Source organism: Amblyomma maculatum, chromosome 3 (assembly GCF_055883805.1).
Source record: "Amblyomma maculatum isolate TAMU_Amacu chromosome 3, ASM5588380v1, whole genome shotgun sequence".
NCBI lineage: Eukaryota > Metazoa > Arthropoda > Arachnida > Ixodida > Ixodidae > Amblyomma > Amblyomma maculatum.
Window position 1 is genome coordinate 168,032,732 of NC_139346.1, and position 25,207 is coordinate 168,057,938.

At 43.4% G+C, this 25,207-nt stretch overlaps 1 protein-coding gene across 1 annotated transcript in view; it reads left to right on the top strand.

Moving 5' to 3' along the window:
• The window catches only part of LOC146196813 (cytochrome P450 3A11-like), a 42,283-nt gene extending 18,699 nt beyond the window's left edge, over positions 1-23,584 (top strand). The window contains exons 9-15 of the mRNA XM_084598536.1: positions 8,576-8,663; positions 10,799-10,956; positions 11,239-11,327; positions 14,501-14,638; positions 15,691-15,853; positions 17,005-17,112; positions 21,919-23,584. Coding sequence (XP_084454662.1) covers positions 8,576-8,663; positions 10,799-10,956; positions 11,239-11,327; positions 14,501-14,638; positions 15,691-15,853; positions 17,005-17,097 — 729 coding nt within the window. The 3' untranslated portion in view covers positions 17,098-17,112; positions 21,919-23,584. The remainder of the gene's footprint in view (positions 1-8,575; positions 8,664-10,798; positions 10,957-11,238; positions 11,328-14,500; positions 14,639-15,690; positions 15,854-17,004; positions 17,113-21,918) is intronic.
• Positions 23,585-25,207: the final 1,623 nt, after the last annotated feature.

Consider the following 25,207-nt stretch of genomic DNA (forward strand, 5'->3'; position numbering starts at 1 on the left):
CGCCACGGGTGTCACTCAATATGCGACAGCCATCATGACGACATGTCCCATTGTCTACGTCACAGTTAGTACTGCCAACTGCACAGACCCAAATGAAGTGAAAAACTCGATAAATCATTATATGACACTACCCAAGTGCAACGAAAGGCGAACATGCAGTGTGGGTTGATAAAGCACTGAATAAAAGTTTAGAGGACACTTTGGACTACTAAAGTGAAAGGAGGCGAAAGCCTTTGTTTGAAACGCCGCTGATTCCTGCGTTACTGCACCCGCTTCTGTATGCTGAGCGATGTGGCGTTCATCACCATCAACCGCATTATACCCACTGCAAGGCGAAGGACTCTCCCATATTCTTCCAACTAACCCGGTCTTGTATTAGCTGCATCCACTTGACCCTTGCAAACTTCTTAACCTCATCCACCCACCTAAGTTTCTGCCGCCTCCTGCTACGCTTTCCTGTCCTCGGAATGCGATATTTTACCCTAAGCGACCATCAGTTATCGTCACTACATTCCCCGCCCATGCCAATTTCTTCTTTTTGATTTCCACTAGAATGTAAGAAAGCAAACTGGTTATCTGAAGAGGCTTTGCAAATAGCTGAAGAAAGGAGGATGGCAAAAGTTATGGGGGAAAGAGAAAGACACAAGGTTCTCAATGCGGATTTTCAGAAAATAGCAAGGAGAGATAAGAATGCCTTACTGAACATACAGTGCCAAGCAGTTGAGGACAACAGCCAATTAAGAAACACAAGAGCTCTGTATAAGACAATCAAAGATATCAAAGGAAGCTTCTGTGCTAAGCTGGGCGTGATAAAGGACAAACGAGGCAAGGACCTCACTGAAGCCGCAGAGATAAAGAAGAGGTGGCAGGAATACACAGAAGAACTGTACAAGAAGGACCCGAATGTGCAAACCCAACATAAGACGGTTGTGATCACTGATCTCGAGCCGGGCATCCTGAAGAGTGAAGTTGAATGGGCCTTAGCCAGCCTTGCTAAGAACAAAGCTAGTGGAATTGATGGCATTCCAGCTGAGTTGTTTCAAAACCTCAACCATGACGCTGTTAACATTCTGCATACATTATGTCAGAAGATTTGGACAACTCTGCAGTGGCCACAGGATTGGAGGAGGTCAGTTTACATCCCCATTCCAAAGAAAGGCAGTGCCAAAGATTGTTCCAACTACCGCACGATCGCACTTATTTCGCATGCTAGCAAGGTGATGTTAAAAATCCTCCAAGGTAGGCTGCAGCAGTATGTGGATCGGGAGCTTCCGGACGTGCAAGCTGGGTTTCGCAAAGACAGAGGAACTAGAGACCAAGTTGCCAACCTTCGCTGGATCATGGAAAAAGCAAGAGAGTTCCAGAAACCCATCTACTTCTGCTTTATTGATTATGCGAAAGCGTTTGACTGCGTAGATCACAGCAGATTGTGGCAAGCTCTCCAAGAGATGGGAGTTCCAATTCACCTCATCTGTCTCCTCAGGAACCTGTATGAAGGGCAAGAGGCCACAGTCAGAACTGGGCATGGTCTTACTGATTGGTTTCCGATTGAGAAAGGAGTGAGGCAAGGCTGCATACTGTCGCCCTGCCTATTTAACCTATATGCAGAGTGCATCATGAGAAAGGCCGGTCTGGACGAGTCTTCAGCTGGAGTGAAGATTGCTGGAAAACGTATCAACAACCTTAGATATGCGGATGATACCACTTTAATGGCAGAAAGTGAAGCGGAACTCAAGAGACTTCTGATGCGCGTACAAGAAGAGAGTGAGAAGTTTGGGCTTAAACTGAACATTAAAAAGACAAAGATCATGGCGTCTTGCCCTATCAAGTCCTGGAGCATCAAGGGACAAGAAGTGGAAGCTGTGACAGATTTTCTCTTCTTGGGCTCCAAGATTACCTCGGAAGGAGACTGCAGCCATGAAATTAGGAGACGCCTGCTTCTGGGAAAGAGAGCAATGGTTAGCCTTGACCGCCTAGTAAAGAGCAGAGACATTAGTCTGCCAACCAAGATCCGTATAACTCGTGCTATGGTCTTTCCAGTTGTGATCTATGGATGCGAGAGTTGGACTGTGAAAAAGGCTGACCGCCGAAGAATTGACGCGTTTGAATTGTGGTGCTGGCGAAGACTCTTGAGAGTTCCTTGGACTGCCAGAAGATCAAATCAGTCAATATTGTCGACCACAAACCCTGACTGCTCATTGGAGGGTCAAATTCTAAAGTTAAAGCTCAGCTACTTTGGTCATCTGATGAGAAGAGAGGAGTCGCTGGAGAAAGATTTGATGTTGGGAAAGGTTGAGGGTCGCCGGAGAAGGGGTAGGCAGCGAACGCGATGGTTAGATGGCATCCTCGAGGCACTGCAGATGAAGTTATGTGATGTTAGGAAGATAGTGAGAGACCGGAAAGCGTGGCGTGACATGGTCCATAGGGTCACGAAGAGTCGGACACGACTTAATGACTGAACTGAACTGAGAATGTAATTAACTCGAGTTATTTTTCTGACCCACTCTGCACGTTTCCTATCTCAACGTTATCCCTACCATTTTGCATTCCAACTTCGTGTATTGTTGCCTAACACCTTTCTTTATGGCAATTTCGTCACTTTCCTCATGCAGAACTATGGTTGCTGCGCAGGCACTATAGATATCTTCTAGTACTTTCACATACGACAATGATATAGTTGCTGTTGAGGCACTATAGATATCTACTTTCACATACGGCAATGCTTGCATGACTGCGGAGGTGTCAACTGAGTCAAATGCCTTTTCGCAATCAATGAATGCTATGTATAAGGGCTGGTTATGGTTCGAGCATTTTTTTATTATCTGGTTGATAGTATGGGTATGATCAACAAGGGAGTACCCTTTCCGAAAACTTGCTTAATATTTTGCTTGATTGCAGTCTAAGATTGTCCTGATTGTGTTAGCGATTACCTTAGTAAACGCCTTATGTGTAACAGGCAGTGAGCTGATTGGTCTGTAATTTTTCAACTCCTTAGCGTCCCCTTTCTTATGAATTAAGATGATGCTAGCGTTCTTCCATGCTTCCGGTACCGTCGATGTCATCAGGCATTGTGTACAGAGGGTTGGCAGTTTTCCTAACACAAAATCTCCCTCGTCCTTCAACAAATTTGTAGTTATCTGATCTTCTCCAGCTGCTTTCCCCATTTTCATACTTTCTAAAGCTCTATTAACCTCGCCCTTTGTCATTGGCGGAACGTTTGACTGCTTTTCACTGTTGCCAGTCTCATTATTGTCCTGACTACTTCGGCTACTGTATAGATCAGAATAGAACTTCTCGGCTACTTTGACTATCTTGTCAATATTTTTGATGACATTGGCCGCCTTGTCCTTTAGAGCACATATCTGAGTTTTGCCTATGCCCAATTTCCTCTTCACCACTTTAAGGCTGGCCTAGTGCTTTCGAGCATGCTCAGTTTTCTCCATGTTATACTTTCTTATGTCGGCTACTTTACTCTTATTGATTAGCTTTGATATCTCTGTCAGTTCTATCCTGTCTGTTAGATTGGAAACTTTCGTACTTTCGCGCTTCTTAGTCAAACCTTTTGTAGTCCGACAGTTTATCGGTGTCCTCTCTAACTATCCTCATGCCTACTTCTACAGCGCACTCAGTAAGGATATCTCTGAAATTATTGCTCATCGCTTCTAGGCTGGGATCGTCATCCTCGGTTAAAGTTGAATATCCATTCTGTAGCGAGGTCCTGAATTCGTCTACCCTCCCCCTCACCACTAATTCTTTGATCGACTTCTTTCTTACTAATCTGTTTCGCTTCCCCTTCAGATCTAGACTAATTCGAGACCTTACCATCCTGTTGTCACTGCATCGCACCTTTCTGATTACCTCTACATCCTGCACAATGCCGGGGCTTGCATGCAGTATGAAATCAATTTAATTTTTAGTCTCCCCGTTTGGGCTTTTCCATATTCCCTTCTGGTTCTTCCGTTTATTGAAGAACGCATTCATAATTCTTAAGTTATTGCGCTCTCGAAACTCAACTTGTAACTCCTCCTGTTAACCCTAGAAACAAGTGCGCTGCCATGGTCTCCAGCCAGTTTTTTCCCTACCTTGCCATTGAAGTCACCCATTAGTAAATTATACTGCGTCTTCACTTTCCCCATTGCCAAATCTACATCTTCGTAGAAGCTTTCGACCGCCTGGTCATCATGACTACTAGTAGGAGCGTATGCCTATACAACCTTCAGTTTATACCGCTTATTAGGCTTAGTTACGATGCCTGCGGCCCTCTCAACAATGCTGTAGATATTTCTCTATACTACCAGCTATATCCTTATTGACAAAGAATCGTACTCCTTGTTCTCGGCTCTCGGGTAAACGTCGATAACACAATACATGCACGCCCTTCAGTACAATATAGGCCTCATTTCGCCTTTTAATCTGACTAAGTCATATCACATCCCATTTTACACCCTCTAATTCCTCAAACAGTACACCTATACTAGCCTCACTAGTGAGAATCCTAGCAATAAACGTTGCCAGGGTACGCTTCCAATGGCGTACTGTCCGGAGACAGATTCTTAGCATCCTTCGCTGCGTTGCAGATCTGACCGCCGCCTTGGTCAGTTGCTTCACAGCCGCTGGGAGCTGAGGGCCGGGGGTTTGTTAGAGTAAGGGCGTAGGAAGTTGTGGCCAATTACTACACCAGAGGGGACAAATCCTGCTCTGGTGAGGGAGTGCACTTTTCCGGAGGTTTTCACCGGATAGGCCGCACCCCAAACCTGTTAATGCAATTCCATCGCCATGCGCATTTTCGATTTTTTTTTTCGCTTTTAATCCAGTGGGGAATTGCGCGGCATCATGATTCGAACTAAGGTCCTCTTCCACGTGAGGCGGATGTTCTACCTCTACGCCACCGCGGCTTCAAGGAAGCGCCAAATGAAGGCGCAGCATGGACGCCCGGCGGGATTAGTTTCGCATATGTGAATCGCCTGGTGATGTCATCGGTCATTACATGACCAGTCGTGACGTCATTACCGGATGTGACGTCATGGTGTCAGCTCCGGTTACTTTGTGGCAGGATGTGACATGGTGATGACGTCACATCCGGTCATGACCGATGACGTCCACAGGTGACGTCAGTCTCGCGGTATCCCACCGAATGTCGCGAAGTAGTGGGACAATTGTCGCGAACACATGCACGGACGGACACGCTAGCGAGCCATGAGCCATTGAAGGCTTTCGCCTTAATAAATCCTGAAAGGGCTTAGGATTAGCACCGTGTATCGCTAGAGGAACCGTTATGTAAGATAATTTAGGTTTTACTCACGTCTCCTGACATCTAACAAATAGGCCGTTTTCGTCATAAAATGCTGACAAGCTGTACTTAACTGTCACTTTATTAGTGGATGCAACGAATAGTTTTCCTGCTTGAAGCAGCGGCGCGGTAGGTAGACGGTAATGGTCGGCAAGTGTAAATTGATTTGAAGGCTTTCGCCAGACACTCATAACTTCATTCTGGCCAGAGAAAAACGTACAAACTTGTCAGCACTAGTCTCATCTACTGGCTGTCAACTATGTTAACACACCTTGAAGCTTTTTCGCCGGCAGTGCCTATCCTTGAAATTTCGGTTTTGCTGTAACTTGGTTTTGCAGTCTGCTAGTACGCGACAGCTGTTAGATAGAAACAGATGCGTGTTATAAGGCACCTTGTTTAGAGCTCTTCATACGGTATGGGGAATTCATTCCTGTACAGCTTACGACACAAAACACTTCGACCCTAATATCAAGACCGCGGTGATAGGCTCGCCCGTGCAAATGGAAGAGCGTTGTGAACTTTTCCTTTTTTCTCTGCGCTTGCATCCTCACTCACTCAGATTTGGGGCAGGATCCAGCCATTATTTTTTACTCTTCTTCCTCTCACAGTATGCAGAAAAATAACTGAAAATAAAAAAAATTACTCTGCTCATGAACGACGTGTGATAAGGATTATCACAGCTCAGGCCTTTAATCTGTACTCTAACGGCTGCCGAATATATTTCAAAAAAATTAGTCTGGTGGTCTTCTAAATAAAAATAATCAGCCTTTAGGTGCGGCAGTATAAGTGCTGTTCCGCGTGCGATGAAATGCTTGCAAGAGATTTAAGATATAGGTATACAAGTATACAGAAGGTTGTACAGGTTTACGCGCCTACATGTAGTAATGTTAACCAGGTAGTCGTTAAGCTTCTGCGAAGACGTACAATCGGCAAGGGGGAAGTAAAAACGCAGTATACTGTACTGATGGGCAACTTCAATGCTGAGGTAGGCAAAAAGCAGGCTGGAGGCCAGAAATTGGGTGACTGGCCCTGACTCTAGGAATATCAGGGGAGAGTTATTATAGGTGAGTTTGCTGAATGCAATAACTTCATATTCATGAGTACCTTTTCCAGCAAATGAAACAACCGGAAGTGGACATGAAAAAGACCTAACGGGAAGACTAAAAATGAAATTGACTTCATACTGTGTCCTAACCCTGGTACTGTGCTTGATGTTGAGGTGATCGGAAAGATGCGATGCAGTGAACACAGTATGCTAAGGTCTTCAATTAGCCTAGATTTCAAAATGAAACAAAATAGAATAATAATGATGTCCAGAGATATCATTACTGAGTACATGGTATAAATAGGTGGTAGGATAGTTAGAAAAGCATACCGAAAAGAAAAGGAAAAAGAAAGGTAAAGAAAAAAACGTAAGAAGACTTGGTCTGCTCAGTAAAACTCATGGCTTGCATAGAGGATGTATTCAGAGATTTGAAATGGGAGCAGTTAAAGATAAGGGTTAATGGGAAATACATCAGTAATCTCTGATTCGCCCATGAACGTTTCCTTGCTAAGTAACTCTGGGGACGAACAGCAAAAAATGATTGACGATCTAGATAGCAAAGGCACGAAGGTAGCCTAAAAATAAATATGCAGAAGCCCAAGGTAATGTTCAGTTTCTGAAAGGAGCAGGAGCGCCCCTGTCGCCTTCTCTTTGATTCTAAAACAATTATCTCCGACTCTCGAGGGGCCTGTCGGAACGTCGAGCAAGGCTGGGCGCCATACCTAGCCTACCGACTACTTCAAAATTGCACCTACACCGGGGACCCCGCTTACCGGAAAATAGTATGGGCTCCTGCTCATATGGGTCTCGAGGTGAATGAGGCAGCCGACGCCGCCGCCCGCGCGCTCTCTTTCCGGGCTTCCCATCTCGACCCCCTAGATCAGGATTTCGGATTCGAACCCGCGTATTTTTTTAAAGACATTGTTCTTTATTATCAATCTTGTCATAGCCTTTACCCTCGCCCATGTAAAGGTCTATCTAAGACGGATGAGCGGCTTCTACTCCGTCTTTATACCAACACTCTGCTGTGCCCGGCAGCACTAAAACATTTTAATCCCTCCTTCACGGGCAGTTGTCCGCACTGTGCGGAGAAGTCTTCGGACATCTACCACATGGTGTGGGCTTGCCCATCCAACCCAGCTATTCCTCCTCACCCCAACCCCACTCGGGAGGACTGGGAGGCGACCCTGCTCGGCTGCTATGACCTGCAGGCCCAAAAGGCCTTGGTCGAGCGCGCCCGGGCAGCGGCCGACGCCACTGGGGTCCCGTACCAGGGACCCACCCAGTATCTGTAAGGGCTGGATGTTCATAGATCCGGCCGATGCATACATCTACCCCTTTTTGATTCAATAAACGTTTGTCACCACCACATCTCTTGCCTCGGACCTTTGTCTCTTTTCCGCTAGTACACAATATGAATGACTTCCAAGTTGCCCTATACAGCGTACTGTTAAATCAGTTTACAATATGTAACGAGGCACTGAAAGTGGTAGGCTACTTAGGACAGGTACTAACAGCAGGTCTGGACCCTGAAAGGCATATAACTAATAATATAAGACTGGGATGTAACGCATTTGGCAAGTATCGTTCAAGAGGAATGTATGCAACAGTTGCATCTTACCTGTACTCACCTATAGCACTGAGACGTGGATGCTAACGAAAAGGGTTCTACTCGAGTTGAGGACGACGATGAGAGGTATGGATCGGAAAATGGTAGGTGTAACGTTAAGAGATAGGAAGCGTACAGTGTGGGTCAGAGAAATAACTCGAGTTAATGACATTCTAGCGGAAATCAAGAAGAAACTGCATGTACAGGGCATATGTCGGGCGAAAAGTAGATAAACGATGGCTGAAAATTGTAACATATTTAATACAAAGGAAATCGAAGTGTAGCAGGGCGGCAGAACATCAGGTTGGAGGATGAGGTTAAGACGTTCGCAGGAGTCAAGTTGATGAGCTAGCCCAGAACCGGATTAACTGGAGGAATATTGGAGCGGTCTTTGCCCTGCTGTGACTATAATGCGGTTGATGATGATGATAATGACATACTCGAAGCCAAATTATTGCCTATGTGTGTGTGTGTGTCTTCTTTCTCTGTCCTTGACTTGGTGCGCTACATTTCGTTCCCTTGAATCATGTACAAACAAGCCCAAGCATCTACCCTTCTGTATTGCCTATGAATTTTACATTTCGTGCTGCGACTATACAATGGTACCCATGTTCTATCTATCGTTTTCCAGAAAGAAGATGACTTTCTCCAGGTGTTTATGGATGCGGATTATGACTGGAAGAGCACTGCAGACAAGATAGAAGAAAGTGAACAAATGAGTGAGAAATGACCATTCTCTTCCATGCACCTCATGAAGGTTGACTAGCAAACCAGCGGGGAGATACTCACACCGATGCATTTTACAGAAATCTGCAAAACAAAATATTCACCCAATCGAACGTTTTTGAGAGAAATAATTTTTAATTCAGTGTGCAGGAAAAAATTATGGGAAGGCGCATCAACCTGGCTTTAGGGATACTTTGCTTTTACTCTTATGCCCACCTTATTTTCAGACAATTCAGAGACCTGGCATTAATATATGATTCAGCAACGTTTCTTCTGTGAGAAGAAACTTTAAAAAAATGTTTACATTATACCTTACCAGAAGCACGTGCAGTGACTTTATTTGAGGATAAAACGAATTTTAGGTTCTTGTTGGTTCGGAGGTTGTGAAAACGTCTAGGTGGTAATGCTAGAATTCGCAGGCATCCGGGGAACTGACCCCAAATCTTGTGGATTAAGTTTTCGCCCACATCCTTCAGTTGGGTTAGGATTCAGACTTGCCAGACATTTCTCGAAAATTTAAGTGAACTTTAGGAATGAACCAAACAAGTTTCTCAGTTAAATTTCTTCCCTGCTTTTTGTGGTGACGGAACGCACCTGAAAGTAATCCTTAATAATAATTAATTGGTTTACAATTGGTTTCTGTGGACACCTGAACCGCTCTCTAAGGGAAGGGAGGAAGGTTGGAACAAAAGCGGAAACAGAGAAAGAGCTGCCTTAGTGGAGGGCTCCGGAGTAATTTAGATCGCATCGGGACTTTTAACGTGCACTGACATCGCACAGCATGCGGACACCTCTTCGTTTCTCCTCCATCAAAACGCAGCCGACGGCGATCGGGATCGAACCCGGGTTCTCCGACACAGTAGTCGGGCATCTTCACCACTGCAGCACCTTGACGGGGTGAAAGTAATCCTTTGTCCAAATTAGTCGGTTATTTTCCTACTTTTGCGTAGTTTTTACTCCGCACTTGAATCAAAGGCCTAAAATTAGAAAGTCAGAGGAACTCAAAAGTGGTATCGTTTAAGAAATTTCGAAAGTAAATTTATTTTGTACATTTTGCACATGCGCCCAAATTATTTTAACTGCCTGACTCTAGACACCCCCGCTCACATGTTACTGCAGCTTTGCTTTATGGTCGTAGCACTGCAGTGATTTGGAAGAGGGCATGTTCATGAGAGGAACTGCCAAAAGAGGAGCTCATGCCGCAGATAATTCATTTTAATGCGCACCAAAAACTCGATGTATTTCTTGTCGTTTTGTAAATAATGATGCCAACCAATAGCCGTACCATTCGTGGCTTTCTTTGTGACACCTTGAACTACTTTAGAGGCCACTTAATCGTACATTCAACAGCTGAGGTTATACAGATGACCATTTGTTTTCTAGACAGCTATATAAGAAACAAAAATTTTATAAACCATGCATGTAAGCGACCATGAGCAAAATACCACTCGCGCTGTATTTTCGTAACATATCTCGTTCAATTCAAGACGTTTGGCGATGTTGCCTTACTAGCAGAATTCTAAAAGAGAACAAAATGGACGAGGTTAGGAGATGAGCCGTAGCCTGTTAGACAACGTTTCAACAAGAGACATACTTCTCGGGCTACAGTTAAGTTTCGAAGCCGCTCTCCGAGCTGTCAACCGCCGTGCTCGTCCAGAGAGGCGACGGTCTGTTCAGCTGCTGGCCTTCGAAGGCCTTCGAAAGGGTTCTCCTCTCACCCGCCGTGCTCGGATGCGCTGTGTGTTGAGTTGTGCCTGCCGGGCAACTAGGAGATCTACTTGGAGTCCAGACAAAGGGGGTTACAGCATGTTTATTACAATCCGCATCTGCCCGCCAACACCTACGCTGCGCTGTCGATTAGCGGGCGCCAGCCCAGACGCCGGCGGTGCGGTATGTCGCGTTGATGAGCGTAACAGCTTCTTTATAGTCCCACACACGAAGTGAAGCCCTCTTGTCGAAACGCTGGCCAGCGGACTTTCTTCCTCCTCTGCCTTTTCTTTTTGCTTTGTTTTGTGTTTTGAAGGACCCTGTCTACCTTACTTATGTCTACGTAGGCGCTGGTTTGGTGGCTGGAATCTTGTAAGACAGTAATGGCCCTGACACGAACAAAAAAAAAATCCGTTTTCAGAGATGTCGCTGGATGAGATAACGGCCCAGGGCATAGTGTTCTTCCTCGCCGGAGTGGAGAGTGTCTCGACCACCGTCATCTTCACTGCATACTACCTGGCCTTGCACCCTGACGCCCAGGAAAGGGTGATTGCCGAAGTAGACAAATTATCATCGGAGGTACGTGGGTCAGACAACGGAATATCTCATTCACAACGGGAAAAACTGCCACCTCGTGAACGCATTAACAAGAAAAATGCCATGCATGCCGGTTCATGGGGCAGTTTATAGAGAGTTGAGAGGTTGACATCCATTTCACCATCTTTACTGCAGCCTGTTTTAAGATTTAGGGTCAGCTTTAGCGCGCCAGAATCAGTAACTTGGATGATTTATGTTCAGAGTAGTAAAATATGAACACCTGAAACTTTTACGCATTTTGCTTTCTTTTATTCTTTGTTTCAGGGTGCACTGACCTACGATGCACTTCAAGATATGGTATACCTCGACGCTTGTATCAAAGAGGCGCTTCGTCTCAGCGCATCAGAATCAATGTGAGCATATTAACATCAAAGTATTATACATGTCGTCTTGTAATGCCACAGTGAAGAGCAGGGTCAGTGGTTGAAGAAGGAAGTGCGTGAAACGTTTAGGGGCCGGCCGGGTTCTCTGGTGAGCGGGTACATGCACAATTTTGTGGTACTGTCTGTGAATTAACAGGTTCGTGCAAAAGTAGGATTTCCCTGTCAAGTTTATTAAGTTTCTATGCGCATTGTTTGTGTAATAGAATGCGTATGTCGTAATAATTACAAAAAAGAGACAGAACTGGCGCCCACTTATACTTCTTTACCCCAAGAAGGAATGTAAACATTACAATAACAAAGCGAAATATATGAGTAAAAGCCCCAAAAAACAAATACAAAATAAAATAAGCGCGCACTAAAAAATAAACGTAAAGCATAGAAAGATCAAACATGAAAACCTAAAATAAAGCCGGGCATACACGGTGTCAAATATAACACTGACGTTTCCAACGTGACACTCATCTGTCCAACACTCAAAACTCTCTGCAGAACGCACAAGCATTGAGTCCACATCTTCGCGCTATCAGCCGAGATAGGCAGTGTAACAAATCTGACTCATTCTGGGACACCATCAAGGATGGGCGACTGAAGCAAGTATCAACTGAATTCTCTATGTAAACCGTTTTCATTGTTTTCCGGGCTAACTGATACCGTATGGATAAAAATAACTATTGAACTCGAAAGAACCTGACTAGAAACGCACGAACTTGCCCAAAATATATTGATCGTAGAAAGTAGTTTTATATAGTATGTCTACCCGTATGGGCAGTCGAAGACAAGCTGTTGACAAGTGAAGTTTAAGCAATATGTCCCGCATATGGTTGAGTCGAAACGTCAAAGAGTTGTTAGAATTGTGGTGGAATCCAATATCTCAAGTTGCCGAAGGGAGCTTGAACATAGGCACGCATTGAAACTTCTTGAATGATTTAAAAATTTTTTACGTTTTGAAATTATGCGAAATCGGGAGTGCTCATGACAGCAGAGGTAGCGCAATTGAAAAGTAATCAACACAGATAAAAAGAAAGCTTTCGGGAGGGAGACAATAATTAAGAAAAACATCTAGGCTCTCTGATAAAAATAGTTGTACTCAGACCATCGGGACAAATATACGGTAGTTGGCGACAGTGAATACAGTGGACCCGGATATGAAGCTGCTGACACAGGTAAGAGCGCTTCTAAGTCCCCATTTTTTTTTTTTTTGCTTTACCCGTGTGCATATGTCTCACTTGCGCGTTTGGCTAAGCGCTAGCATTGAGTAATGGGTCGCGCCACCTAGAGAAGCGATGATGCAACAATACATGCAAAATACTTTGGGCACTTATAAAGCGTGAAAAGAAATCGAGCAGGATACCCCTGTAGGGAAGACAAGAACTCAAAAATGTTAGGCGTAGCGGAAGAAATATGGGCGCCGGGTCCATTACCATTTCTACACGCGTTCGAGCAGTCGAAGAGAAGGCCAAGCGGGCTAGTGTTATTTTTTAACTGAATGCGCCTTGTTCAGCTGTTTTCATTTTACCTGTTTTTCTCGCGTTTTTTCGACGCTGGCACAATCCACCTGTTTACAAGCTTAAGTACATGAAACATGGCTTAAGCAATGTAAACCAACCTTTTGTTTTGCGTTCGACCGTGTCGCTTGATATTTGTTCGTGAAATATGTATATCGTACATTCAGAGTTAGGCTGGAGATATTCGTTCCAGGATGAATGCACTGTGACCACTGAAGGGATTTTTTTTTCGGTCGATATAGTCTCTCACAGGGGTATATTGCATCTTTACATAATATGCCAAAACGCAAACTTTCTTCACACATACTGAGTGTTGCGAGTGCACACAACTGCATGAAAAAAGTCAAATCTATCTGACGCCTGATAGGTCTCAATGTGTCGCTTTGACAGCAAAAAGTACCAAGAGTATTGCTTTAGAAAGGTTCAAGTTGGAAAAGCATGTCACGACGAGCCTCTGCAGTTAAAGCTCTCGCGCATAGAAAGGACATGTATAAAGGAGATGTATTATTTCTGGCTCGCCGCTCTCGGGCCTATCCTGGATACGCGGGTGCTGGCGGACAAGACTGACGATTAGAGGAATTTTTTGTTGGTAGAATCCGGACTTAAACCGCGCTTTGCAATAAATAGCGTATGTTCTCGATGGCTAACGTTAAAGTTATAGAAGGACATGAAAAGAAAATAGCCTCAACGTTTAGACTTTTCCCAAGTTTCATCAGCGCAGCTTTTCGCTTTACCCCATGATTTCTCACTGTGCGCAACGGGAAGTGACTAGACATCTGAGTTGACGTTCCGATCACGCGAGGAGCCTTGGGCTCTTCATGTGTTACGCCCAAGGAATGTGTTACGTCAGCGCCAACTTTCATACCGGTAGATCACTTATATCGATTTCTCAGTTTTCAGCTTTCCTCTTCCTGTTTTTGCACTATTAAAAATTTGCTGCACCTTAGAGATTCCCTGGAACACCACATCAAAGCCCTTTTCACTTCAAATTGTAAAATAATTCAGTCTTGTCCTATCATCTGCCGGTTACATCATATGGCAGAGCAGATGTCCCGGGTAAGCGGGGGCCGTTTGTTCGGTCCCCAAACCAGGGAAGATTTTTCCTTAAACTATGACGCTTCTGTGAAAGCTGTGTACATTTCTCCTGCAGCTGTACGACTCCGTTCTGGTGCTATGCTAGTGTGCTGTAATTTTCTTACACATTTTTTCATGTTCTTTTAATTACGAGGGAGCTGTTGTATACTGTAGCTCTCCGTTATGCCGATGTTGATTTGAATGGTCTTAGGTCCTGATGAGCGACAAAATTTTGCTTTTGATATTCGTGCTGCGCTCACACCAACAAATAGAGCTTCTATAAAAAATGGGCAGTGTTTGTGAAAGTTAATAACTTGAAAGTGCGAGCCTGTCAAGGGGTTGTCTGCTGGTATATTGGCTGGGGTGATACCGTTGTATTTTGTGTCAGAAAATTACATTAAAAACATTTTAGATTTTATTGAAAATTTTAATGGTATGATAGGAAGAGTCTTGTCCGTGTGTGCGCGTGTTCCTAGCTAACATGGTCCTCCATGGACGCAGGCGGTTGCCACGGGAAGGACCCACCCAAGCTAACCCACTATTGTACTCCGTCTTGTCACGCAGTATGGCGCGTCTCTGCACAGAGGAGGCAACAGTGGCCGGCATCCCCTTCAAGCCGGGCATGTGCGTGGAAGTCCCGTTGGCTGGCATGCACCATGACCCCGAATACTTTCCAGAACCTGAGAAGTTCAATCCAGACAGGTGGGCTCCAACGACGAACAGCAAAATTATACACCGACTGCTGTATAACAGAGAAGTGATATGACGTCGTTATGAGCTTCTGACTTTCACAAATTGCGTGTTCTCTATTCATGAGGTGCAGCCTGGGTTGAAATATGTGGTTTCTCGGTACGAAATTCATGCTTTCGGTGCCTGCTAAAGATGACAGACATGATAAACATAATTTCGCCTTGTTCATATTTAATAAACTTTACGCCGTGAATGTGAACATAACAGCAATGTTTATTTCTGGTCTCCCTCTCGTGGCAGGGTTAGTTTTCCTGCCATCTCGCGAGCACGCATATTGCTCATTTCAGGCCCACTTTCCCCACTCAGATGAAATCATAATACAATGACCTGCAGAATTAGACCACATGAAGGTTTTAAATCGCCTCTTTTGCACCCATCTTGTTTCTGCTGAAGAAAAGACGCCGGCTCTAAAAAAATTGGGTTCCTCTTCATGAGACATTCGGTCAGTGTGTTGCGGTTATCAGATAGCAAGGAGACTAATTGGCACCAAAAATGTCCACGCCCTATGGTATACATAACCTATGAGCCTATCATTTCCCGTTTGACGTCCGGATTGTGTGACAGTGTTACGTTCATTCCGCTTTGTTTGGCAGCTTGCGATAAGCTTTAAAAGAGAAGACAGAGCCAGAAATAGCGCGCATGCGGGGTTAGATCTTCCGTCGAAAATGTCAGCCATTCAGTTCTACAAAAGCATCAGATAACATTTGTACAAATGTGCCAACATGTTGACATTCGCCTGCAACTGCACATACTTACACGTGAGCACTTCAACACATCAAGTGCCCAATGCACACACGGACGCTCGTATTGACTCGGGAATGAGGAAACACAAAACACTTCTATCGTCTTCATAGTGGGCGGCAAATATACATGGAAGATAGCCAACACTTTAGGAGACCGAACCTGTTGCCTTCGAATGATCAGTGCTTACATGTATAGATGTTCGTGTAACACGTCCTTTTTTTTTTTTTCTGCCCATAACTGTAACTGAATTTCATCGACAGGTTTCTGCCTGAAAACAAGGACAATGTGAAGCCCTTTACGTTCATGCCTTTCGGGAACGGACCTCGCAACTGCGTCGGCATGCGGCTGGGAATGGTTCAGGCCAAGACATTCCTGGCCTGCCTGCTTCGCCGCGTAAAACTTGAGAAATGCCCTGAAACAATGGTGAGCACATGACTTGTGAGACGAAGACAGCAAGGCAAATAGGTTCATGTGGACTCACTGACATGCTTCTCGCCCTCACTGCTGCGTTTGTAGATGAGCTGGGTTAAAAGCGTACATTCGACTAATTCCAGCGCTTCCTGGTTCTTCAGACTTTGTAAGGTTGCCTTTAACGTACTACGCAAGTTCTTCATCAAATAGGCAGGGGAACGATTGATGTGCCCCTTACTTAAGGGCGATGCGGTTGAATATGGGCTGGATGGAAAATGAGATAATGAGAACAGATAGGTTATAAAATGTGTTCACCTGAGGAGATCTCGAAAGGCCCGTTGCTAGCGGCAACGCCCACAAAAGATAAGGAATGTCTATAGGACATCATGAACTGTGAGCAACAGGGCTAGATATGGCAAATAAATATTGCAGTTATAGAGTGGGGTGCGATTAAAAGATAAGGGACAAGCGTGCAAGATTCGGTTTGGTTCTGAGGGGGCCTTGCAAAATCTTCGTACACATTGAGTTTAAGTTAACAGGTTTACATGGCGGTAATGCATGTAAAAAAATATGATCGTTAAAAACAAATCCTCCAGTCACTCTGAAAAGGAAGCACATGTGGCCATAGCGTATGCCTGCGCACGGAACTGTGTATTGTAGCAAATACTGTAAGAAGGGTGCCTTGCCTAAAACAGCATAATGTTCAATATGTGATAGTATACATTAGTATATATCGGATACAAACTTGCCTGAGGACTGGAAAATGCAGAAGAAAAACATAACTTTAAGATTCTTACGTGTAGGCCCCGTAAAACATGGGCAGGAGGTTTGCTTGATATCGTCACGACTAAGTGACATCTGGTATGATTACCATTTATATTTCGCACGTTTCAAGTGCAAATGGTCTGGTAGCTAAATTATCCATAACTTGTATTTATCTCTCGTGGAGACAATATCAAAAGGAGCCTCGCCAAATGTTTTTTTTATCGTATTCACCCTGTGCCTTTTTATATTAAACAAAAAGCAGGGATGCAGGACAAGGACAGAGAAAGGACACATACGTCTCCATTCTGTTTTTTCCCTACTTCCCTGCTCTGTTTTATATGAAGATGCCAAACAAACCCGCTGAAGCAGCCGGTTTACCCTGTGTCTTGTTTGCGCAGGTGCCTGTGAAGTTCAAGCCCCGTATGCTTCTTCCCGTAACAGATGGCCCGGTGATGCTAAGAGCAGTCGCTCGCACCACTCCGACGAGCTGATTTGCGCATCTGTTGGTAAGACAACAGTACACGCTGAGTATACGCTTTTGGGAATGCAGAGGAAAGTAGTTCATGCAATGGAATTTATTACTATGCTGAGAAAACTCGCTTTATTAATTAAACATCATCTTAGAGAGACAGAAAACCGGCTTGAAATATGAGCATTCATATGCGCAGCATACGGAAACAAAAGAACGAGGGACATGTAATTCTTTTATTAAAAAATTTTTGGAAATAAAACTTGTTCTAGCTCAGCTAAGAATTAAGCTATGAATTGCTATGGAAAAGGAAACCTGTGCTGTAAGTTACATAAAAAAGTGTTAGGGAGACGCTTTGTCTTAAGAACACTGCCTTCTATAGCGCTATTTTAATTTTGTTTCTTATATCATTCCAACTTTAATATTATTATTACTGCAACATCGGTACACATACCTAACACGCGTTAAGTAAGCCATAAGCACCACAACGCGTTTACATAAATGCTCCCCTAACACGCCTGGTACCAACGATCACTTCGAGGCCGGTGCTTTGTGTGCCCTCTGGCATGCAGAGTAACTGGATTCGAAGCCGAGTGGCGAGAAATTTATTTCATTGAATTACTTCTAGCTCCTGGAACACCTCAATTAGAGGAACCTTCTCGCCAATTTCGGTTTGGTTTGGACCGTTCCCCGACGCTTTGTAGTGTTATGGAAAATAAAGTTTTGAACTAGTTGGTGACATCCTTGATTCATAACGGCAGCGAAGAAATACGAACACATGCACGTACGGATGAACAATGCACTCACAGCTAGCTTGGTTCTGAATGGGATGAGCGTATGCAAACGCTCTTCGTCTCTGCACGCTACACAGAGGACAAGCAACGACGTGCCAAAGTATGCCAAAACACCTTATCTTATTGACGAGAAAAAGGTCAAATTCTAATGTGCACATATAGCCTTTCTTTATGTGATTGGCCTACAGGAGTTCTCGTGCCGTTCTATTCTAGGGCTTGCCTAGAATTCTAGCGCTGTCAAAACGCGGTGAACACTTCCTGCATGGCTGGAAGGGCTCAGCGAAATGCGCACTTTCTTTATTCGTTAAATTGCTTTGGTGCTCCTCGAGCCGGCCATTGATACAGCGGCCAGTCTGACCAATGTGCACTTCTAGGCACATAAGTGGCAACTGTTAAACCACTCGCGAAACACCCTGCGCATAGGGCTTGGTGTGCTTTTTCCACACCTGCTATTTTCGGAGATACAGGGCACAGACTGGAAAGATACACCGGATCCAAAAACACTAGCAGCTCTCCAAAGCTTTTTGCAACCTTCTTTATGTTATGCGCGTCATTTTGTAAAGGAAGGAGACAAATTCCTGTCGCAGGATTCTTTTTCTCTCCTTCATCTTCTGATTCCTTGTGCGTGCCTTCACTTTTTTTCAGGAAAGTTTTGGCAGCAGAAGCCTTAACCACAATTATTCTCAATTGATCATCAGATCCGGTCTGCATTGCATGAACACACGATTTTTGAGACACCTATTCCAGACATCATCAGCTTTTAGTTAACTTTGAATGAGTGGAGACGTAAGGCAAGAGTTAGTTTTGAACACAACGGGCGTACGCAAAACAGGCATGATCTCTGGCCAACTTGACCCATAGATCTAAACACTAAAGTTCGTCATTATCTGCGGTCTCAAAGGTGAATGTTAGTCCATTTCCATGATTTTTAAAAACATTTTTGTGAACTCGTCCGAAATAAATTTGGACGAGGCCATCAAGGTGTGCCGATATTGAGATTTTTTTATTCTCTTTGCTTTTAAAAGGTATGGAAAGGGACTAACATTAATTCTTGGGAAACCGGATAACTGCTAACTTCAGTTTTATATCTACCGGTCAAGTTAGGCAGAGATAATGTGAGTTTTGCGTATGCCTATCGTGTTCAAAAGCAACTCTTGTTTTAAAATTCCGCTCGTTCAAAGATGATAAAAGTCTGAGGCATATCTACTATGTGTGTAGAATTGGTGCTTGATAAATCGCCCGATCATGAAAAACAGAAATGTTTGGTTACCAATTATCAAGAATTATGGTTACGGGCTACCACTTATCGGTCGTGAATTATGTTGCCGAAGCCCCCCTGCAAAAACTGAAGGCACGCACGACGAACCCGATGACGAAGAGGAGGCCGGGACAGAATCCCGCGATCGAAAGTTTCACTTTACCTAGAGTCGCGCAAAATGAAAAAGTTTGCGAACGAGCTTGGGGTGCCGCTTGTTTTTATTGCTCGGAAGAAGCTTTCCTATCTATGCCATCGTATCTCCGGAGAGGAGAAAGAAGGAACGGGTGTGGAAGAAAAAACATACCACGCCCTGCGTGCAGTGTGCTTCAAGTGGTATACGAGCTGCTAGCCTGCCATTTAGTCCGGAAAGCTGTACGTTGGTCAAACTGGTCGATGTATGAATGATCGGCTCGGGGAGCAGCAAGAGAATTTAAGGAGCCAAGAAAATGTGCACTTGGTTGAGCACTGCCAGCCATGCAGGAAGTCTGAGCCGCATTTAGACGGTGCAAGAATTCTATGCAGCAGTAAGGGTAGAATGACACGAGAACTCCTGAAGGTCTATTCACATAAAGGAAAAGGTGATATGTGTATTAGCAATGCTTCAAATTTTATGTACGTTTTGGAATTTGACCTTTTCTTAACAATAAGGTATGTTTCTGGTGTTACTTTGGCATGTGGTTGTTTGTCCTCTCAGTACTGCGCAGACGCGATGGACCTTTATATATGTAAACTCTGTTCCCGTTAGAACTATAGTTGAGTGCTGCGTTCGTTGCGTGTTTCTTTTTTTTTTTTTTGTGCTCGTGTTCATTAGCTGCCGTTATGAATGAAGAGCGTTGTATAGCTTTTTTTCTAATGTGGGGTGTTTGGAATTCCCGCCTGAGGTGATGTTGTGACGTCATTAGCCTATCGACCAATCACGTTTTGCGCAAGAATATTTCCGACAAGCGAGGCTGACAACGCCGACGGCTTTTCGACCGAACGAGCTGTATATGCTTCGCCTAGTATTGGAAAATAACTCTGTTGAGCATGGTAGAACGAGAAAGAAAATGGCTATGCAGATTGAAAGAGCTCTGAACAAGGGTAAGAGGAGTTGTCTTCTGGCTCAGACCCCGTCTTCGTCTTCACCTGGACACCTGTGAAAGCGTTGGCTCGGCCTGTGAACTGAGGTTCCCCCTCAACATCAGTTGAACACGGGCGTTTTAAACTCATTGCTCCGCAGGCAGTTGGTGGGTTTGAGTATTTGCCCCGTGTGCTGGAGGTACAGAGTTCAAACTCATGTCGTTGGGTACCCACCAGTTTTGAATCATATGCGGGCTATATATCTACACCAAGTGCTTGCCTTCCCTCTCGTGTAAGGTTTCGGAAAACCAAAGCAGTAATTTTCGACAGTTAAGGTAGGGAAATTTCCGACACCCATGCTTTAATAATCGGGTCTATGCACATGGAGGTCATAAATATAATCAAAATTCGTATTTTAAACTTCTTGAACAGCTTACAATGGGCTGGTCGCACAGGTTTAGTCCATGAGAAGCTCAGCACCACAGACAGTATGTTGCATCACAATAGATATATTTTTTCCTACCTGTGTTAAACATACTACTATATAACTCATCACGTGCCATGCACATTATTTATGGCTTTCTCTTATGAAGTGTGGTGACTCAATTTAATCTCAATATTTCCAACATGAAGAAGATGACATTAGGCATCATTGTCAATGCATCCTGCACTGAATACACGACCTCTCTTTGGGGAATATCACGTGCAAAAAATTGGACATAGTTAAACATATCGACCTTCGCGTGAATTTTATTTTAGCAGAAACACAATTCTATGTTACTTCACATCACCATCTGAGTAAACTTGCGCATGCCTACTGCACACGCCGCATTGTAATATGGGGCATTAAACCACACAGGACAAATTATAGAGGACAAACACTTGAGCATAATTTACTATAGTTATTGAACACCGTTAACGTAATGGACATGAATGTTGAAAATATTAACCACTCTGAGAAGACTTGTTTGACATGCTATACTTCATCATGATCATATGGTACTCTGTAATAGATATTTCCATGGTTACCTTCTCGTACTTTCATCTGAAAGTACCACATTATATACGTATGCTGTGCTTTTCCGTGCTGCTGCGTGTAATGGAGGTCGACAGCCACTCAAGCTGCAGCTCAGCAGGTTTTATCTGAGCCTCCTCTATTATTAAAAACTAAAATAAAAAAAAGTCTTTTAGCACTCCTTGAAACACTGTGCCACAGCGCTCTTTCGTAAATGCTGTCCTTGTGCTATTGCAATTCTTTGCTATCAGAGAACATATTTTCAGAAGCGCAGATTGGTTTGAGATTTACTGCGATTCCTGACTTCCTTTTTGCTTTCACCATTTATGTTTAGACATCTTCAATTATTTTATGTTGCAAATTCCATGCTCCTTGGTTTTTTAATGCGACTATAATTGGCTCTGAGCGCCGTGCTCTGTCCCTGATTTTTCAGACAATTATTTCTCAGTCCTTTTACGCTTATTCATAGCTCCTCTGCTCTCTCCTGAGTTTTACGAGAAAAACAAGATAGGACGGATAGTATACCTGTAACCAAATAGCCACGCCTCAATCAACCTTTAGAGCAGCCGGGATTGTTATCAAAAGAAATTCGATGAGTGAATTACTTTCATGTGGTCACCGTAATTATAATTTAGAAACGTTTGCAATGCATAGCTGGCCGCTCTCTTAAATTCATATTTCTGCTTTATCGCCCTCTTTCTTTTTTGCTTTACGCAGATGCTGTACAGAGAACCGCCTGCTTCAGAACAAGCGCAATGTCTTTGTGACAAATTCCTTCGTGTCACAGCCGACTTCCCACGAGGAACATTATGTGGCGTGCTTGCAGCTGTCTGTTACAACGGCAGAGGATACCAGATGTGTTTCGTTATATTCTTCCATGCTAATTCTGCGGAATCGGGACGACGCTAAGAGAATTGCTACTGTGCCTGTTACTGAACACTATCATTCACAAATTTTGGAAAGCTACATTTCTACTCGTTCAAAATATTATTTTCATGAAGGGACTGTATTACTCACATCGTCCATTTTATTTCCACACTTTTCAATTCCTACGTTTGAGTAGCAATGAGGTGTCATATTTTCCTGTTGCAAATAAACTGAAAATTTATGTCTATACTGTCGAGCTGATATCATACACGTTTCTGATTTTTTTTTTTTGATGGGTGTGATTAATAATGATACGATTTCAAAGTCGAAAGAAATGATGTTCTTAAAACGATCGTTGATATATGTTCAGAACTTTATTGGACTTTCAAATTCAGCGCATGGAAGTGAAGCTCTTCAATTTTGTTTAACCTTAGTACGGAAGTGAGAACAGAACTTTTTCGATTCCAAAACGTTAGGAACACGTTTTGTTAGCCCTTCGGAAATTTTCTCACCAGATTCTGGAAAACGGCCTGCCCTTTTTCTAGCATGTTGAGAAGCAATGCAGCACTTGCGTTTATATTTGATAGGTTACCATGTGAGCATTCTCCGTTTTATGTCACCCTTAAACTGTTCACTTGGTTCCCTAGCAAAAGTAGACGATCAAACATTTAATACGTGTTTTAAGAGCAATTATAAATAGTACTTTTGCGAATGGTCGCTTTTAAGCAACGCCTCTTGATTAACTGTCACAGCGTTTCGGCGGCATATACTGGAAGTTCGAGCTAATGGCTTAAGAATCGCGCCAAATTTGCATCACATAATCTAAGTGCCACCCTTAACATGGTGTGTTGTGTAATCGTGAAATTTCATTCCATGAACCTACTTCAATTTCAAAGGCGCGTTCAAAAACAGCTTGTAAAGTACAGTTTTTTTTTTTTACCAGCCATTACTGCATTGTGAATTTTGTATAATAATTTGGTCATATTTATGCACAGCTAGTGCTTTGAGCAGCTCACAAGACTTGCAATTCCCTTTTTCCCGCTTATATAATGAAGAAAAAACAACACATGGTTTTAAAAAAGACATGCTTAGAACTTTGTCCTTTTTGCGCTTAGCTTAAACTTTATTCCTTATAGCCGAAACTCAAATGTGGAAGTCTAGCATTATATGTGATGTAACAAAAAAACATTTATTATGTAGAGCATGCTGCTGGTGGCGTGTAACATCGGAACTTCCAGAGAAAAGTGTTTGTACATAGTTGCAAATTGAAGCAAAGATATGTTATGATGAAGACCTTAGTTGCAAAGTCTGTTTCTTGTCGCCGTTTTCGGTGTTGCTAACAAAGTTTTAAATATTAGTGCATGTTTTTTAACACACAAAAAATCACTGCAGGCAGCTATGTATTTCTATGTGAGTTTTGTTATTCTGAACTACTTAAATTTGAATTTGTGCATTGAAAACTAATCGGTGTTTTATGTAAATCAGTTAGCAATAAAAGTTGTATTCTCCGTAACAACTCTTGGTCTCCACTCCATAATGCTGTTGGTCTCGACTTGACTACGCTGACGATGGAGGTTTCGCTAATTCTTCGTTTACATAAAGGTTTGCTGACCAAAGGACTTCCATTTCTGAGTAAATAAATCTTGGAACTAAACGAAAAGAACCAGCATTCCCAGAAAAAAAAAAAGCTCATAGGGAATTAAGTGTTTGTATAGTTTTTTGACGGTAATCCTAATTTTATGCCTCTTATCTGCTGTGCGAATTTAGAACTGGAGAGAAAGCTATTTTGTGTCAAGGAAAAAAATAAGTATATTTTTCCCCCTCGAATGAAATACGCGCGTGCATAGAGATGCGATCTGTGATCGCTGGCTCTACCACCGCATGATTGATAACTAGCGTAGTCATTTAAGGTTGTTGCGAATTTGCAGGATCGCAGCAGAGCACCAGAGTAAGATGACTAGCGTGGCAGGCTTCTCATTCTGAACAGCCCGTGCCGTGCTTGCTCTCCGGGCACGCGCTGTACATCTTTATTTTCCTCTAACACTGATCTCAGCGCCTCCTCTTTATAGCGTCGGCGGGCGCTATAGGGTCATTCATCACAAATACGCAGTAGTAAGTCGCAGAGTGAATTTTTCGACGCTGTGGTATTACTCCGAAACTCAACAGAACCCAGCTGTTTCGGCCACGGCATCATTAAATGCTGTTGCCCGATATAGAAGCGTTATTTTCAGTTGTATGTTTATCGAATTCTTGTCAATACCGAAAAACTAGGAAGCTATGAAACAGAGCGTATCAAAACGAGTAACAGTTGTTATCAAACAAAATAAAGGTGCTGTCATGAAACGACTCAAGCCATATCTCCTCGAAACGTCAACACACATCCCAGATGCTTCTCCAGTCCCGGTAGCTTTGCAGGAATCTAATATTGGGTGAGTGCTTCCTACAGGCAGAAAACCAATATTAACCAATTGTGGTCCTTGCAGCCCCGTACAAATAAGATGTTTCTTGAGCCTATCCTTCAGGAAAAGAAAACTTCACGTAATTGCCGCAATATTTTACTTATCCACCCACCCAACCTTCTACCGCCTCCTGCTACCCTTGACCTCTCTTGGTATCCATAGTGTGCAACCGATAGCGACGATTTTCTCGCCTTCTTATACTGCTTGCGCATGTCAGTTTCTTCATTTAGACTGTATTATGAGTAATTGGCGTTTATCACATTAATAACTGCAAGCATTCTCCTCTCTTAACATTACAACTATAATTTTTCGTTCCTTAGCTCAATCACTACGTTGTCCTTAGTATAAGTTGAACCCGCTTTGCTGGCCTGAGATAATTACAGGCACTGACACGCTTCAGCTGTAATAGTACGTGACCCCGTCGTGGAAATATGGAAATATGGCATTGCGTGATTGACAAATCGTCGTGAAGGAATATAATATAGTAAAGCTTGGTACAAGGTGCTGGGCGAGTAAATATACTGTGACGAGGTAGGTTTTCCATTTCTGCATGCTTGCCCCATAGGTGAGCACTGATATGATGCAGCTGTTATATATACTTTTCTCTTGTAGGATACTGGTGAAGTTCATTTCACGATATGAGAGTACTTGCCGAATTTATTTATTCATGTAACTTTTAA